The sequence below is a fragment of the Saccostrea echinata genome, unplaced genomic scaffold (assembly GCF_033153115.1).
Source record: "Saccostrea echinata isolate AGI-Se365-2 ecotype Australia unplaced genomic scaffold, CSIRO_AGI_Sech_v1 ptg000029l, whole genome shotgun sequence".
Lineage (NCBI taxonomy): Eukaryota > Metazoa > Mollusca > Bivalvia > Ostreida > Ostreidae > Saccostrea > Saccostrea echinata.
In genome coordinates, this window is record NW_026889778.1 from 14,238,335 (window position 1) to 14,258,012 (window position 19,678).

A 19,678-nucleotide genomic window follows, 5' to 3' on the forward strand; every position below is an offset into this window, starting at 1 on the left:
CTGCGAAAACTTACGTGGTAGAAACACTAACACATATACAAAGAAAAGGGAGCACATCTTTTATATAAGTGATCTGTAAACATGGCGTGCGTAAAAATAATTGAAAACAGAGATGTAAGGAAATTAAAACAGGAATTACATATTTTTGACGTATTCTTGTAAAAATTTGTTTTAAAGTGAGAGTGTTTGATGTTTACGAGACAGCATCTGTTGTAACCAAATCATCAGAAATAGAAAACTATTAATTATTTTTGCATCAAATTATATCAGGCGGAAGTAAGCTAAAACATTTGTTAGGATATTTGACATATAAAATAAAATTAATTCATGTCAGTATGATTTTGTATTGATTTCCATGTAGTTTGATGATGCCCCAATATAGAAGTAGGCGTACTTTGATTGTATATTCCTCTAGACATTAAATGTCTATGCTGCTTAGAAATTCAATTCATCATTCTTTTAATTCTTACTCTCTACTAGGTCTTTTTCACGTGAGAAAGAATGTTCCTGTTATGATCATAATATTAGCTTATTTATTCTTTTGAAACTCAATGTTTCAATAATACTGACGTAAGGTACAATAAAAGCCAGACACATTTATTCACGAATTTATTTGAAGAGAAACGAAACAGGTTTGAAAGAATCTAGGAAGTAAATAACTGAATAAAAATGACTTTATATGATATCTATATATACTGATATGGAAAACGCCTTTATTTCCACACACTATTGCGGAAATTCAATTAATATTTAAAACATCAATGTTCCTGGTTGTATTTCATGAAACTGGGTGAGAACCAATGATAGATAAAATTATAATCAATAAAATCTGGCGGCTTTTCTTTTTATGAGAATACTACTCCTTTTATGAAATATATAATTATGAAAAGTGTGAGGTCTAATTAAATTACTCATAGAGAAAGGTTAAATGTGTTTGATCATTTTGGATATTAGATGCATTTGATGTCTGATAGCTCCTGGTAAGTTTCCTTGCCATACTGATTATAATGCCTCAAACACTTAAATGTGTTCCTTGGTTGTCATGTTTTTGTTTTTTAACTCAACCTGTTGCTTTGATAAAATACCCCAAACTAATGCAATTAAGGTCATAGTTAATTATAGTAAAGCCAAACTTATCGACATTTCTACATTAAATTTAAAGACAATGTTTTACCCAAAATGATTGGTTACAATTTCAAAAATCAGTAATCAATACAAATAGACTTAGTAATACCGCCTTCAGTTTAATATTATTGCCTAATTGTAAGAATACGATAAGAATTGATTAATCTCTTTTTAAACATTTTGTATTTTCCTATTTTTTTTTAATTTCAAATTCCCTGAATATTTTATATTTCTTCAGTAAGGTTTACTTTATAAAAAATAAAAATCATGCTAACATGAATTATTGATTTAACATGATAATTGTATGTCCTGCTTTTAAAACAGGTGTTTAATTATTAATAATTCCAATTGATATAAAATATTTTTAAAGTACAGGATATGACGTATAAGTATAAGAATTAATGGCAGGAGAGTGGCATTATAAGTATTGCAGCGTTAGGCTATCTTCATTTTGAGTGGCAAAATGAGAGGCAAACATCTGCTATCCTTGAGTATTAAGTATACAAACTGGTTTTATCTATCTTATTGTGGCATATCATAGTGTATTATTAGATTTAAAAACAATCTATCCATCTGCTTTTTACATCGGGGGGCTTTCGCAAATTTTATTGGTTTTTCCAAACTTCAAATCTCATCCGTTAATTTTTAATGAGAATTGATGAATTGATTACTAGGTTTCCATAGATTTATTTGAAAACAGATGCTGTATCAGAAATTAAGGGTTTTTTTTATCAAAAATACTAGGGGTTTTTTTTTTTCTTTTTTTTTAATAAATGTACAAGTGGCTGGATACTCCTTGAAATCTGATGGATTCTTCTTCAATGTTAACTAGGAACAATCATTTTCAAGTTCACATATTTTTAAGTACTTTGCACTGATATTGAGGATCAACAGATATGTAGTCAAACTAAAAGACGCGGATGGAAACATAACACACGACTCTGATGGAGAAATAATTGAATGTTTTAATATTCTTATTAATTGCACGTGACAAATGAAGAATACATCTTTGGATTTAGAAGTTTCTGTTGAACAAACTTATAGTTTGCTATAAAAGAAACGAAATCTAAGGTACTTCAAAATACTATATTTTTATTTGATTAGTAAGATATGAATAATTTTCTTTACTATTACATGTACATGTATTCATTTTTCAGTAATACAAAAGACTCGTTAAAAAAACACTGTAAATGAGGAATTCCTTTTTTTTATTCTTTACCTCAAATACGAGATTGGATTATGGCAATGTTTAAAGTTGAATATTATATATATATATATATATATATATATATATATATATATATATATATATATATATATATATATATATATATATATATATATATATATATATATTTTTTTTTTTTTTTTCTTTTTTTCTTTTTTTCAGGGGGAAGCTTAAAATCCACAGGGTAAGAAGTTAAGAGACATTCTCTGTAATGACTTGAACTTTTATATAGGAGCTGTGGCACACATAGTCTCAGAATTTCTCCAAACTCTTTATGATAAAAGTCTTTGATACCGCTTACTCAAATCAGGCAAAATTGGTTGCTACGTGTCAAGATTACCATAGCAACATGTCCTAAAGATTGAAAAATGGCATTTTTCAACATGTTCAGAGTCCCACAGTTAACGTTTGCAGCAAATCAAACAAGTGATCATGACTGTTTCTGAAAGTTGAAGGCCTGATGTCTTAAATGCATGATAAAAATATTTGGTAAATCAAATATTACATGCGTTACTATGGAAACAAAGTATTCAAAAGTAATAATTTTGTTCATTTAATTTTATGAAGTCATACACTTAAGGATAAAGACAATTATAGGTTGAAATGCAAGCAAATAATAGACAAGAGATCCTTGTAAGATATACCAAGGACGAAATATGATATTTCTTTTAGGTTGGCAATGGTTGCCATGGTTTTAATACCACGAAAGGATTTTAAATTTACTCTCTTAGTGTTTTAATCTTATCCTATCTTTTCAAAAAGCATATTTCTATATAACTGATGATCATTTTTTAAAAGGCGTTGGTGTGACCCTAATTTTCACATTTCAAAAAAATTAAATTCAGTTCTTTAAATAGTGCATTGCTATGGAAATAAGGCGAAAAACATGCATAAAAATCTGAAAAATAGTCTGTTTCCTTGGATACGTACCCTTGTATGTAGAATCCCAAAACTTTAATGATTGATATATATGGACAACTAACCCAACTTTCAATTTTGACTACCACCCAATCTCTAACTGGATGCAAAAAACTGGCACATTGGGTTTAATATTGACATCAAATTAATAAAATCGAACATTTTCCCTTCATGGTAACCATAGCAACAGTGTTGTATTTTTCAACAAACTTTATCAATATATGATATTCAACGTTACCAGATAAGTACTATTCAAGGTTAGTCAAATAATATGTTCCTTGATTAAAAGGCAAGTAAATTCCTGAAGCAGCAAAAAAAAATATCACTTTAAACAACTAGTACGTTGTTTCCATGGTTTCCACTGCAAAGAAACGATTAATCCCAATTTTTCTTGTGTTTTCAGTGTTTCAAAGTCCTAAGGATGTATATGTGCCAGTCATGAATTTTATTGTTTTTCCTCAAGATAGTAGCATTAACCATATCATAGCAACAGACATTGCATGGTAACACTGTGTTACCATGGCAACCATGAAAGTTAGTTTTAGATTAATATTGCCAATACCTGATTACTTAAGGTCAAATATTTTTTATTTTTTGTTTTTCTTAAGTTGTTGATTGAGTTTGATCATGTAACATCTATCATTTGTGAATATTGAGCATTTTTCAGCATCTAAAATGTATTCCAAATGTACCCATGGTTACCACTTACTTAGAGATAAGTTCTAATAGTTTCTTTATAGCATAGGTTGCAACAAGGTGTCATGTTTTTGGGAGAATAGTTTGTTTGTTTTTCTTAGTCTTTATAAAGGCTTAATAAAGATTCAAAGTAGCTGAAAATCTCAATTTTTTCAACTTTTCTGGCTGTTACCATGGCAACCAAGACACATAGCAACAAAATTTTATTTGATATATGTTTCTGGTGTCAAGTTGTAATAATAGGCAAAATTGCATCTAAATCGGTGACCATGCGTGGCAAAGAAGTTTAAGTGGTTACAGAGAATCGCTATTAACTTTTCTATAATCATCACAGTTTAATTAGATATATTTTCTTCAAAAAACATCCCTATCTTAATTAAACTGCCCATTTATCAGCAATTTAATAATTTTAAAATCCGAGTTTCTGTATGAAGGCATATACACGTTACATAAAAATTAAGCACTTTAAAAATTTAAAGCCTTTTAAACTATGAATAAAAGAGCATTGTTTTTTAAGATATGAGTTTTACATGTAGCCTATTCAGTAGGCAAACAAACAGTTCTCACCTTAATTACTTATCCATTTCTGACATGACATGTTGACATGACATTAATTTCTTATACACTTTCTCTTTTAAAAGTCATAAAATGCCATCCCATCTTCTACTGTAGGAATGAATTTTTAGGTCGTTCTCAACAGAGAAAAAAAATCCTGTTGTTCCTTTAGTAGTTTGTAGGACAGTCTGTCTTTCTAACATTGATTCTTTTCCGGCTTTAATTTAACAAAACATTACTTAGGATAAGATACTTTAATTTACTATGTAACACTTCGATACTTTATATGGACAAATTTTAGATCATAATGAAATTTTACTTTTGAACCTTTTTTTCTCTTGCCGAGTGTAAACAAAAATTTTATATTTTTTTTTAAATTCTGGTTATGATAAAGCATAATTTTGCAGTCAAATGAGGCTATACAATATTTATTGCTTAAAAATATCCGAAGAAATGTAAAACATTAAGTAATGGTAATGTTCTTTTTTAGAATACATCCTGTCATGGGAAATAACTTGACAACTCGACGCCATGTATTAACTTGTGAACATCCAAACCTGAAGTATTTCTGCGTTGTGTGTGAAAAAGGCCTTTGTAGCTATTGTAGATTAAGACACATCATAGACATAAATACGGAATTCCATAAAATTCTGAAATTTGAAGAGGAAAAGTGTTCTCATCAGGACAAAGAATATTACTGCAATGCATGCGACCGAGGTATCTGCTCTTTGTGCAAAGTCATACACGCCGTGGACAAAGAATTTCATAATATTGTACAAATAGAAAGATCGATATGTACACATCAAAATAAGGATTATTATTGTAATGCATGCGATCAAGGCCTCTGCGATGGATGTAAAGAGAGACATGTAGGAGAATATGCTACAAAGTCTCATTTTGTTATAAGAGTTGAAAATTTGTTTAAATGTGCTCATCAGAACAAGGCATATTACTGCAACCATTGCGACCGAAAGATGTGTGTCCCATGTAAGAAGAACCACGTTGTTTGCCAGTTCACTAAATCACATGAAGTAGTACCATCTGAAGAATATAAATCTATTCAATGTACTCATGAGAGGAAAGATTATTTTTGTAGAACTTGTGATAAGGGACTGTGCATACCATGTAAAATAGAACATGTTGTTAACATGGACACAGCATCTCATGAAGTTGTTCGGTGTGAAGACTTGTTTAAGTGTATTCATGGAGGTATAGATTATTATTGCAAAACATGTGACCGAGGTCTTTGTGTACATTGCTCAACCAAACACCTCAGTGGGCACTATACCTCATCCCATCGTCTTATAAAATTTAGAGATCTATATCAGTGCATTCATCAAAGAAAAGATTATTTTTGCAATAATTGTGACTTATGTCTTTGTGAGCCATGCAAAGATGAACACTTGGTAATGCAGAGTACAAAATCCCATGATGTTATACGATTAGACCTTGTGTTTAAGTGTACCCATCAACAGAAAGATTATTACTGTAATACATGTGATCGAGGATTCTGTTTCAAATGTAGAAAGAACCATGTCGTAGATCTTGACACTAGATTTCATGATGTCACCGTTCATAAAGAACGGTCTGGAGAGATAACTGAAGACGAAGTATGCAAGATACACTCAGGCGTTAGATATGAAATGTGGTGCGTGTCATGTAGTATTCCAATTTGTTTGAAATGTAAAGGACACTGGACACATGATCTACTAGAGATAAGGACAGGCTATGATATGCTAAGACAAGAATACGAGGATAGAATAGTTAATATCAGAAGTGGGATTCTCCCATACTGTCAGGCTATGTTAACAGGAAGAAACCCCATTATCAGTAGAGAAAAGAAAGATTGTAAGAGGGAAATTTTTTACATCTACAATGATATGATCATCAAGGCTGAGGCACTAAAACGTCAGATAGATATGGTATTACCTAGGGTAATAAGGCAATTTTCACTTTGCAAATTACAACAAAATAAAGTAATGAACAGTCTTGCTATACACAAATTAGAGAACAGTTGTGGACTCTTGATAAACAGGCCGGTGCAATTCCTCCTATTCCTTAAGAAACACTCTGTAGTCAAGGTAAAGAACTTTTCCAATATATTTAAACAAGTATGCTTTTCTGACAAAATCAACCAAAAAGATGTCAGTGATTTATTGCTTGAAATAAAAATTCCAGAGACAGGGAAAAGACAAATCGGAAACGAGCAGCTGTTCAAACTTATGGAAACAGCCATCTTACGGAAAGCTTTCTTAGTGAATGGTATTAGCTGTAGTTACCACATTTCCTGTCTTTCATCGAACCAGCTTTGTGTCAGTGATAATAACAAACTCGTTTTCACAGACATCAGTAGTAACATTTTACATCAGCTGAGCGATATAGAAAGTGGAAGGCAAGTACATGCAGCGACCAACAAAGGTGATTTGATTTATATAGACAAGTATTATGATATCAAGAAACTATATACAGTAGATTATACAACGAGTTCATTACTTAAAACATCGGAACCATGGAGACCATGGTGTCTCCACAGTTCACTTCTAACTGAAGACCTGCTAGTATTGATGAGAAAGCGGAATGAAGATGTATTTGATTATACAAAAGCCAAAGTTACCCGGATCAAGGGTACAGGAGAACACATCCAGACTATCCAATACCAAAGAAAAGGAATTAAACTGTACAGTCGCCCTGTATGCATCACTGAGAACAGTAATGGAGACGTTATTGTGTCTGATTATGACTGCGGTGTGGTTGTGACAGATTATGGTGGGCGATATCGTTTTTCTTATACTGGTCCTCCATTGGGATCACAATTATTACCACAAGGAATCTGTACAGACTCCCTCTCCAATATTCTTGTGTCTGATCGTCACACCTTCGAAATCCAACTGATTGATAAAGACGGCAGCTTTCTTCTATCGCTGCAAACATCAAAACAAGGTATAGGAAGACCATGGAGCCTGACCTATGATTACAAAAATCAGCTTCTTTGGATTGGGTCGAATTTTAACAACAGAGTGTGTGCATATAGATACATAGAACAACAGGACTATATCAAAGGTAATGATACGTACTGTAGATTCGAAACAGAATGATATATGCATTTTAAGGCATTCAAATATGGGATCATTGCGTGGGAAAGTAATTATTATTTATTTGGATAGGTACTACTACTTTAGCTTTCAAATGACCAAAATGCTGGCAAAAAAAAATCCCTCTCGATCTATTTATGGTCATTATTTCCGAGTCAGGTGTTTTGTTACTCTACTGGAAATTAGTGGTGTCCAAAATAAAGAAAATATTTTTCGAAGGGATATGTAGCAAAGAAGCAACAACAATTTACAAGCTTTGACACATATTTATGTTGCAAAAAATAGGGATTTATTTAATGAATGTGCAACACTTCTTCTGAAATTACAAAAAACGCTACTGCGAAAAAAATAAGGAGTTCAGGGAACAAGGTTTTTGTATAAAAAAAAAAGTGACTAATTGCACATCTAAAACCTTGATCCACATTTATAGGATACCACCAATTATATTCCAAAAGATGAGTTGACTACTGCAAAAAGAAATGTACATGTAAGAGGAGTTCAGGAAACGAGGTATTTGTAGAAAAATGTCATTTATTGATCCCAAATCACCCTAAGGGTGAAAAGTGAAAATTCCAAAACCTTATTGCACATCTAAAGGACGCTCCCAATCAAATTCCAAAATATGAATGGGTTATTGCAAAAAATGTAAGAGAAGTTCAGGGAACCAGTTTTTATGAAGAAAAAATGGCGTTTCTTTCTGCAATCGCCCCAGGCTGAAAATTGAAATTCCGAAACCTTATTGCAAATCTACAGGACAGCACTACTCATACGCCAAAAGATGAGTTGGCTACCGCGAAAAATGTAATAAGAGTTCAGGGAACAGGATTATTTTGTAGAAAAAACGATATTTTTTATCCCCAATCGTCCAAGGGTGAAGCAGAAATTCCAAAACCTTATTGCACATTTATAAGACACCACCAATCATATTCCAAAAGATGAGTTTTTTGCAGAAAAAAAATTGTACCCCAATCGCCCCCTTGCTGAAAATGTAATTTCTGAAACCTTGTTGCACATCGACATGACATTCCCAATCACATTCCAAAATACGAAGTTTGGCTTCTGTGAAATATCTAAGAAGAGTTCAGAAAATCAGGATTTTGAAGAGAAACACTTTTTGACCTTCAATTGGCACCCAAAGGTGAAATAAAAATTTTAAAATCATTTTGATCATGTTAAAGGCACCACTTATCATATTCCAAAACATTAGTTGGCTACTGCTTAAAACGTAAAAGTAATCTGAGAGAAGAAGAAAAAGTGTCAGACGGACTGACAGGAATAGCAAAAATAAACCCTAACTTACTTTAGAAATTGCGAGTATTATAATCATAAATCAGTATTGTGTACCAACAAATAAATAAATATATGTATATTTCTAATTATTAACTTTCTTTCTATGAGCTAATTATGGCACATGCTTATAAATAAAGATGGTTTGCGATTTGTTTTTAATTCCAAGATTCCCAGGAAGACATATCCAAAAGGTAATTACAGTAAATTACTGCAAAACATTACTCCTCCTGTATGTCAGTAAGTTGTTTCGTAATATTAAGAATATGAGAATCTGAAATTAGTGAATAGCTATAGAAATCCTAAGATGAAAAAATAAGTAGATGTTTTGATAAGAAAAGAAAGATGGAATGTAAAACTATTTTATACATTATATGCTCTGTCTTATGAAAATTTAGAGAAAAATATTTTAATGACTGATTTTCTTTGTAGGTTGATGATCTTCAGACTGAGAATTTGTGTCAAGTTCCTGAAACTAAAATTTCCTCTTTGTTATTAGGCGATTAGTGACATGTGGAAGAGGAAAATGTAACTTTCGATACACTTTATGATGACAGGAAGTCATGTTCATCATGTGTACTCTCGTAAAAAATACAAAATTGGATGTAAGTCCCTTTGATGAAATGGCCAGAAAATAATAACGTATTGGTAAACTGTGTAAAAGGACAAAGGACACGTTTAAGAGATCAGATGAACCATCGGATGCATGTGGGTTTAGTTCTTAACATAGTTAATAATGAGCGATATGTACATATTCTGAAATAAATCATTTGGAACTTGAATTTTTCTCTCAATTCATTTGAAGAATGACTTACAATTTAAACTTCAGTTTATTAACAATTACTTTTTAGCGGTATACATATTCTGAAATAAATCATGTGGCCTTTGTATTTTTCCCTGGAGTCTTCTGCAGAATAATTTTTAAAAACTGAGCTTCAGTTCAGCGCTTAATATACATTATAATTAATAATTATATGTACATACATTTGTATTTTGAAATAATCATGAGACACTTGAATTTCTCTATGAATTCATCTGCAGAATGACTTAAAAAATTTACTTTATTACATTTTAAAAGTCGGGTTCTGGAAGCAAAATTTAAATTTGGCCTGAAAGTGTAATTTTTGCATGTTTTGACTATGTTGTGTAACTGATCATGCATGTTCAGGCCTGTTGAAATTTAACTTTCTCTTGATAAAAATATCACTGTTTATGGTATGTACGTCGAATTTCGTTTTTATAACTGTATGATCGTATGCTTACAATTGTTATCCCCATGCTCAAGCAATGTTGCGCTTCCTTATCAAGCTAGATCTTAATAGATTTTCACGCAGACTGCATTAATATTTAACATAATTTGTTTGTTTGTTTGTTTGTTGTTGTTTTTTTTTTAATTTAAGAACTGGGGATTTAGTTAACAAAGTACAATTCAAACAATTCAGCTCATTTAATGTCAACCATTCAAGTACTCATATGCTGTAATAATTAAAAATGATAAGTGTTATGCACCTCAGTAAAATTTATTGGACATAACTAAGCCAGCGATTCCAGTTCCACTGTGAACATAGAGTTTTGTTTGTTTACTGATATTTCATATTGGTTTCAAGAATGATACATTTTTATAACATAGAACAACTACAGTTTCTGTAGAAGTCTAGATCTTCTGTTATTTTTGTGTCATTTCTCTGATTCAGCATTGTTCAATGGACCTTCTTTGATCACTCTGGGCTAACTCTTGGAGGATTTAGACGACCTAGTAGATACGTAGAAAGCATACACTTTGCCTGCATTAAGCCTGCTTTTTCAGACTGTTTCTAGTTTGTATCCTATAAAAAACACAGATGAATTGTCAGTTACAAATATCCATTCCACTGGATAAAAAAAAGTCAGTCAACGAGCGTTCAACCAGTTTTAACATTAATTTCAATACTTTTTTCCGCAATCTGGGTGTCATGAACATAGATACATGTACGACATCTCGGAAATGCTTTTTTTTCTTCCTGGTTCCGTAAAGCGTACATAGTCTAAACTATATTTAGAAATTAAAAAAAAAAGATCTATTTATGGAATACACGAAGGCTATTCGAAAATTATTGAGACATTTAATTTTACACTATAAAGAGATAAATTCCTGAAAATCGTCAAAATTTTATCAAGAAAACAATAATTAATAGTGTAAAATTTCTATTTAATAGGATCATTAGATAAGTCCCGGTGAAATTCTAAACTCGCATATGTCCATTGTCATGGAGCAGCATCACACGGTTATTTTAATGACACGCCAGATGTACACTTTACGCGTATAACTTTTCTCGTGTTAAATTAGTAACTCTTCTTTCCTGTCATCATTTATAATTATATTATAAAAATTAAACACTCTCTTTTCTTAAAAATTCTTTTAAAAAAATATAATTGTGTTGTTGCTGCCTAAATGTAATATTACATGAAGTGTCAAGTACTGTTTGACAAGTATCATGCAGTGCCGAATCAACGTTATTTATTCCATAAAAATTGATGGTCATCCGGCGCCTTTGTTTTCACTCTGGTTGATTAAATTGTAAGCAAAAAAAAAAATACCAATAAAAAAAAATTGAAATGTTTTGTCGAATTGTTATTGCTTTAGCAGGTCGTTTATTCTGGACAGGAGGTCTCCAAAACGCTACACAAAATTTAGGTATCCTCACTGTTCCGCCTTGACATCAAAATCCATTTTGCTGTCGTAATCAGATTTCTATACCGTGATGAAAATCATTCATGATCTCCGTATTTCTGGTCCAAATTCTATTTAAATTCTATTCTGTATAAAAAGAAGTAAAAATTAACATTGAAAAATTATTTACATAATTTGAAAAAATACCCACTTAAGGTCAGACTCACGTTCCTCAATAATATATAATTTTCCCAAGAATTTGTCACTGAAGTATTGCCATTTTAACAAGTTTCCTCACAAAAAATTGAGATACCTTACCAAGCATTTGTGCAAGATACCAGTGGGTGGGGTATCCTATAATCCTTTTCGTAATCTTTTGAATTTCCAGTATAACAATTTTTGGTGTACTTATCATTTAATACATTTTGAAAACAATTTAGAAATCATAAGAGAATGACAATTATGAATAATGTTTGATATATTATGAAGATATGTTAAACAGATATTTGAGGATCGTGTCGTCAGACCTTAATACGGCTCAAGGGAACTTAGTACATGTTCTAAGTAGTTACTGATTTTCATTAACTGATTTTGTGACTGTGCCGAGTAACCCTACTATCCACACATTGATATAAAGTAGAAAAGAGAAAAGAAAATATTTGTTAAACAATTCTTGCTTTTATTTATTTTTAGTGTTTATTAAACATATGTACTAAATTCCACCAAAAGGCGTTCATTAGAAAGAAATATAAATGTCTCGATAATTTCCGAACCAGTCTTCGTAACTATGCTTCATGCCTCTAAATGCTTATATATAGATTAAAGCTGAACTACGACTCGTAAATAGGCATACGCCATTTTCGATATTACTATCTACGATATCAGCACCGGGGTATACTCTTCGCATTCGTTACACTTGACTGCTTTATTGTCACAGGTATCGGCGTGGAATGCGACCCGTGCTCGTACTGGTTATCTTGCATTACCTTTGTTTACAATTTATTGCAGTTACGTATATTTGTGTTTGTTTGTATACTGCACTGACCTGTGCAACTATTGAATGTCTCTTTGGTATCTTACTCTCCTGCATTAGAAGTACACAGTTACTTTTTTTGTCGCTACCGAGTGCTGTATAGTATAGACGTCCGTCTAGACCGGTGACAATTGACTACACTGAACAGTGGCTAAGTGAGCGGCTCTATATATAGGGGCCCTCAGATATAGCGAGAGTCCAATCGAATATGGCGGACAGATTCTTTTTACGAAGCGTAGATAGCGTAAATAGAAGTACATGTAAGAATATGGTACTGTTTCGGTACATATCTTGCCCTGTATTTTTCTAAAATATGGAAGTGATGTAAGAAGTAAATCTCATCATTTCTGAATCATTGAAATTCCATGCAGTAAGAACATACAAATTGTTTTTGCAAATGACCTCCAAAATGCTAATTGTGACTTCATGAACCTGTGCAGAAGACATAAATTTTCAGTGGACTTTTCCTTCAAATGATGAAATGCCTTTGGAACACGATGCAGAAACATTTTGTATTATTCACCTTACTGATTTAGACCATGTAATTTTTAAATCCTTGAGAAGTACTATAATAAATGAATGTAAACAATGCTTCCATCTTACAGTAGCACTTATATTCTGTTAAATTCCACTTTGTTAACATTGGACCTAAAGATAAAAATGCTGAAGATTACTGAGAATAGTTATTCAAAATAATTATATAATATTTATTTACACTTTCAAGTATTTCCTATTTCATAAGAAAACCATATAAAAAATGTACATATTGTTGTTGAATCCCTGAAAAGACAATGGTCAAATGAATGTATTTAAACACAACGTTTATCAGCTAGATCATTGATATGCATTTAAAGACCAGCAATTGGGTATAAAAGCAACCAATCGGTGAAAATGGTTGAGGATATGAATTTTCTGGTCACATTTAGATTGCAGCACTTATTTTGTAAAAATCAAGATTCAGCTATTTTATTATCATTTCAAAATTGTTATGCCAGTTCCTCTCATCACTGGGCATTTATTTTACATATAAATACTTTTAAAATTTTTAATTTTGGCTTCAAAAAATTGAAGCAGGGCTGATTTTGTATTTCAAACTAGAGATTGGCAGTTTGTGGGCGTGATTTTTATTTGTTATTGTTTACACCGGATGTTGACTCACTCACATTGCATAGGCATGCTTGTGTAGTGATGGCGCCAAAATGAACCCATAATGTGTATTGGTACATGTTATTCTCTGTTAAAAGGAATAAATTATTTAGATTTACTCACATTTATTAGTAAATCCATTGTATTTCAACATGTTCCATTTAATATGAATAGTTTGTGAAGAAAAATAATTCCCACAATCACAATACTGTTCAGTCTGAGTGAGAGAGAAAACTCAGTTTAGGTAACCATCCCCAGTGTTAGTCCTGAAATAACTCATCCCTCTGATCCAAAACAAATATTTTCACTCCAAAGTGTTCCTTACATTATGTCAAAACTGAAAACTCAGTAATACTACATGTATAATGTCTCCTGAATAATCCTTCAATACACATGTTCGTCTAGTTTCATTGCACTCTGACCTGCTCAGCATTTGAAAGGTACAGAAAGGATCATCTTAATAAATATTGAATTAGAAAACCAAGGCATAACTATTAAATTTGTATCAGAACTATAAATTACATACTTTCAAAATATAATGATGAGTACTATAACTTCTATTGTTTTATTGTGAGTTATTGTTAACGTTATTATAAAGACCCTTTCTGTGCCTCGCAGGCAGAGCACATTGGTAGAAAAATGCGGGAAAGCATTCCCGAATCATCACCTTGAACTTCAGTTATATTACTCCCACAGGTGGCCCATGTATTGAATGTTGTCGGGATTGGGAAACCAGCCTCTTACACATTTTATTACACAATCTGACATTATGTCTCTGCGATGCCACACTAAATTCCTGAACCTTGGGTCTTGTTCTGATGCCCTTCTTTTTTTCTGAACATATCTAGGGTGGTTCCAGATATCTCTATGATACATCATAGTCCAAAATCTTTTGCAGTGGAGGATTTAAAGGTGGGGGGGGGCGCACCTGCCCACCCACCCCTAAAACTGTCAAAGTTCGCGTAAATCATAGTTTCGTCAAGAAAATGAAAAAATGTCTACTTGGTAGACCTCATTTTTACCTTACAAAATCTCTAGAATCCAGGAGCTTCCGGGGGCTTCGCCCCCTGGGCCCCCACCAGGGCTTCGCCCTGGACGCACTCAAGGCGGTCCCCGGACCCCCTGCCTACTTTCTGCGCCCCCTAACTTCAATTCCTTGATCCGCGCCTGTTTCGTACTTTTCTTTACGTAAATTTCTGTTTCTCCTATGTTTTAGGTGAGGGTCAGTTTCCCACCACATCTGCCTATTTACTTCATCAGTGATACATGGTCTACAGTAACAATATATACACTCTGAACTATTAGGTTCCTGTTGAATTCTGAAAGGTTCATTTACGAAATCATCGTTGTCATTTATTTCTTCTTCATGTTCTGGTGAATCAGTCTGCTTCTCAACATTCACTAAAGAGTTACTATCAGAAATTACTGCAGAATCAAAATCCCAATCAAAGTGATTGAAAACACCTCTTATATTTTCTGATAATCACTCAATTGCATTAAAACCCGCCGCTTGCTTGCCATTTTTAGATTTCAGATACTGCTGTCAAAGTTTTCGCGCGTAAATGTCAAGTTACTCTAATTTAATGCCCATTAGCAACTTTAGCCAGTGCAGATGCCACATAATATGGGAGGGGGACATAGAGGAAAAGTATACTAACAGTAATCAGTAAATTAGTAAATAAATATAATTTTTGAAATTTTTATTTTGCCATACATTTTTCACTTTCTCTTGTTCAGCAGGATGGGAAGATGGAGGAATTACATGACCAAAAATTTAAATGTTAAATGTCATTTAAAAATTATTTGAAAGATGATTGTTTTTTGGATTTTCTTTTTCTGAAATTCCCCTGTTTTCCCCAGAAACCATTTCATGGGGGATAGGATGGATAAGCCTTATATTCACCAAAGTTTCAAATATCAGGACTGCATCACTTTTGATCTGGAGGGGGATACTGAGCTCTATGAAAGAAATTTTTATCATTAATCATTCATCCTTTTAGTTATTTGCAAATAAGAGTAAATCATAGAACAACTTTTTTAAAATTCGGATTCAGAATTAAACAAATGACTTGAAAAAGTACAGTTCTATTGCATAAAATAATGCCCTCATGCCCCTTTAAAAAATGGACAGTGCCCAGAATTCTCCAAATTAAATTTGATTCTCCATAACTACCTTGTTGTATTTTCTTCCTTCTAAAATCTAATATGGATTCTGATTCAAAAAGAAAAAACGCCCACCATCATTCAAATTATCTATACCGGGGGATTAGCAAAGAAAGGCTTCAATATTATCATTACTAAGTAGTGTCAGGGAAATATTAGAGGGGCAGTTAAATCATCCAGTGAACAATGGAGATATAATTGAAAATGCACTTACTGCATTCTTGGAAAAGCATAGGGACAAACAGGGTGAGACAAACAATGAAAATATGAATTTCAACATCTATGTCCAAGTACAGGAAAAAGACAAAATTCACAGCCTGTTGTGGTCATCATCACCTTATTTACCCAACAATGAGTACCTAATCAACAGAAGAGTCATGCAGGGATTTGCATGCAGTGGTATGTTACCAGTGCACTACATGAGACTCTCCAAGGGGGTCAACATTGGAGTGATTAACCAAAAACACAGAGAGCAGTGCTTACAAAAAATCTACCCACATGTTGAAGAAGAATGCAAAGAGAGTATTGAGTTGGCACAATTGGGGGGGGGGGGGGGGGAGTAGAATGTGAAGAAGATGATGGAATCACTATTACACGCCATGGATGGAGAAAAAATGCACAAGACTCCAGCATTGTTGACATTGGCGAAAAACACATCGTGTCATAAAATGTGAACAGGTCACCAAACAAGAGGACCATGTCTCTCAAAGACATGAAAAGATTGGAACAGAAAGAATTTCTTGATGAGTAAGCTTCAGATGTAAATTTACATATTCACGATCAAAACTTGTCAATTAATAAATTGGTGGAAAACAAAGGAAAACATTATCAATCAAAATGATTCCTGACATGGTATTAAACCAATAAAGGAAAAAATGAAAAAGGTGTCCAGCGGACTAGCATATTCAAAAGGTAAAACCTGGTCAGAACATCTTGAAGACAAAGTCGAGCCAGTGGCAACACACTGTCATTGGGCATTGCGAAACTGTGATCAAGACCCAGAGAAATTAAAGAAACTTTTATTGAACACAATGGAACACTACAAAGGAAACCACTGTGATTCTCATTCCTCTTCGAGATGTAAAATGGACAAAAACTATGAACCTTCCAGAGTTGTTTCGGTTGACAAAGTTTCTGAAAAACTATTACGCAGTGTTATTGTCAGCTCAAATTTGTAGAAGTATCTTGAAGATTACGTTTTAGCAAAAGACACGTACTATGTGGAAAGCTTCAATAACACCATGAACATTTTCCAAGACAAAAGGATAGCTTTTGGAGATCAGAAATACAGAGCCAGATCCTATTTAGCTGTTTGTCACTGGAATGAGAATGTAGACAGAGAGTATACCTCTGTATGGAACCCAAGAAGACCCGATGCTCCCAAAGTTCCTAGGGGAAAAAGTGTACAAAGCCCCAACATATACATATAGAGATAATATCTGGAAGAGACAAATAGCTGCTCTGTTTTAACGAGCATAAAATAGAATAGATTCAAAGTGTTCAAAACCAATTCATAATAACTGGTAGATACTGTGAAGGATATTAAAGGTTTAAAAACATTGGAATTAAATAAACCAAGGCAATAACACACTAAACAAAATATGCTGATATGATTTACTATTGTTTTGAATTAATTTTTAATGTTTGTTTACATCATATATACATATTGATTTTTTTTTTATTCTAAGCACTAATGTTGAGCATAAACATCAAACAGTGAAAGCTGGACTGAAAGTTGATTAAATTTGTAAGCTGAGTTGAAATTCAATGTGAAAGCATGAAATTGTGTGTATCTTATAACTTGTGTATTTACCTAATATATAAATATATTGTTCATTTTTAACTTCATTATTTTGGTTTTGTTTTTATTCCAGTTTATACATGCATATCTATAATAGTTGTGATAATGCATGTGCCGCTCTCTGCTCTACAAATATTGTCTGCTACAGAGCACGTGTTAAAACAGACAACAATTCTGCTGCTGCTCTGATAACAGTGGTAAGCTCCGCCCCTCTTGCCTTATATGCTTATGTGTAAATTTTTCTAGGTCACTCTCGGCCCTTAAATCGAAAGTAGAAATAGATTCTTTAGTTGGAAATCACAGTGTAATGTTGCGAGAACGAAAATTGTGACTATGCACAACAAGACAACAGATGATCCACTTCTACGTAACTGCCGACCAAATTGGCCAGAATGGACGTGTATGGGGGCCAACATATGTGGACTCTGCAGCACCACGCTCTGGTTCTTTGTTCTACTGCCCCAAGTCTGGAAGAACTTCCGCCAAAAATCGGTCCTGGGTCTCAGTGTTCTGTGGGGAACTGCAAATTTTACGGCATCACTGATTAACCTCTGCTTTGTCTACGGATATGCCGAAATTCCCCTATACGGCAAAATTAATTCTATCTATATGCCTATTTTGGAGTTCAGTATTCTCGTTCAGTTTTGGATATATGGGGATCAGTACGATAAGAAACATAAAATTGCGTACCTTGTTGCCTGTTTATGTGTCTGGACAACACTTATATCTCTTAACCTGGGACTGAAATTATTTCCTTATATTCAATGGATTGCTATAGGTTTATGGTGTGTTGAGACTTTTCCACAGGTATGGTAAATACTAATTAATGAAGCTTGACATTGTGAAATCTTTCTCCTTAGATCTGTTGTAATCATGCATTTATTTTCTTTTTTTTAGGTTTTTCTCAATTTTAAGTTAAGATCAACCTCTGGACAATCTACAAGGTCCGTAATCATTGCCTCCATCGGCAAAATGACGGATTTCATGTCCACGTACGGCCTAGTTCTACCAATTCAATATGTCGTCATGACGTATTTTTCCAGCAGCGTAAATTACGTCAACGCTATTCAAGTTATCTGGTTCTATGGCAGAAAGCCAATTCAGAAAAATGAGGACATGGCTGGCAACATCCGGTACAAAGAGTTCACAGTCAACAATGAGCAAGACCCAAGCACAGAGGGGGACGCTCTATGTTCAGCTAAATATATTCAACCAAATCTTACATACAGATCTAGAAGAACAGTTCGATACTTCTTGATTGCGATGTTTACAAGTTTTCTTTGTCTTTTCGCATATGGCATTATTTGGGCATCTAAATCCTTCTATGCCATTTTTGCCCCTATTACTCTTGTTTCTGTGACAGGATTCGCTTTCTTTTGGTATAGACGTACCTGGAAATCTGAATCGGTAATCTGAGTTCATTATACATTCTTTAATCAAGAAATAACAGTTCATATTTATTGAGTTCAATTTTATGTCTAAGCTAAGATATGACACAAACAGGGGAATATGCTTTGTCTTGAGCTATTTGAAATAAAATATCATTTTTGAAATATATTTTCTTTAGTTTTTTTTTTTTTTTTTTTTTTTTCAATATTTAAAATATTTGATTTCATTTTCAACATAAGAGAAGTTCTTGTTTAATTATCTTATTAAGGGACGCGTCATAATTGTTCATCAGGTGCGTGTTTTAGAGCCACACTTTGATGGTTTGGATATGAACATATTACAATGTACATTATATTTCTAAATATAATACTTTCATGTTAATTAGTTGAATCCGATTCGTCACGTAACATCATTGCCCTCTGAATGATAAAACTAAGCCCATCAGCGTGATAGACCATAGCTTCAGTCAACATTGGTTAACCACGAGTGATATTTCAAAAGAATATTGACTGTGCAGACTTTATGCGTGCAAGGTTCAATGTTAAATGTTTTTGTATAAAACATTCAATATTATGTAAAAATATTGCATGTTGTT

At 33.0% G+C, this 19,678-nt stretch overlaps 2 protein-coding genes across 2 annotated transcripts; both read left to right on the plus strand.

Annotated features, from left to right (window-relative positions):
* Positions 1-5,931: 5,931 nt before the first annotated feature.
* On the plus strand, positions 5,932-7,617 carry LOC133195009 (uncharacterized). The gene has a single exon (XM_061330897.1). The coding sequence runs from the start codon at positions 5,932-5,934 to the stop codon at positions 7,615-7,617; it is 1,686 nt and encodes a 561-aa protein (XP_061186881.1).
* Positions 7,618-17,990: 10,373 nt separating this feature from the next.
* Positions 17,991-19,249, plus strand: LOC133194535 (uncharacterized). Its single transcript, XM_061330481.1, has 2 exons — positions 17,991-18,501; positions 18,592-19,249. The coding sequence occupies exons 1-2, from the start codon at positions 18,028-18,030 to the stop codon at positions 19,108-19,110; spliced, it is 993 nt and encodes a 330-aa protein (XP_061186465.1). The 5' UTR covers positions 17,991-18,027; the 3' UTR covers positions 19,111-19,249.
* The last annotated feature ends 429 nt before the right edge of the window (positions 19,250-19,678 follow it).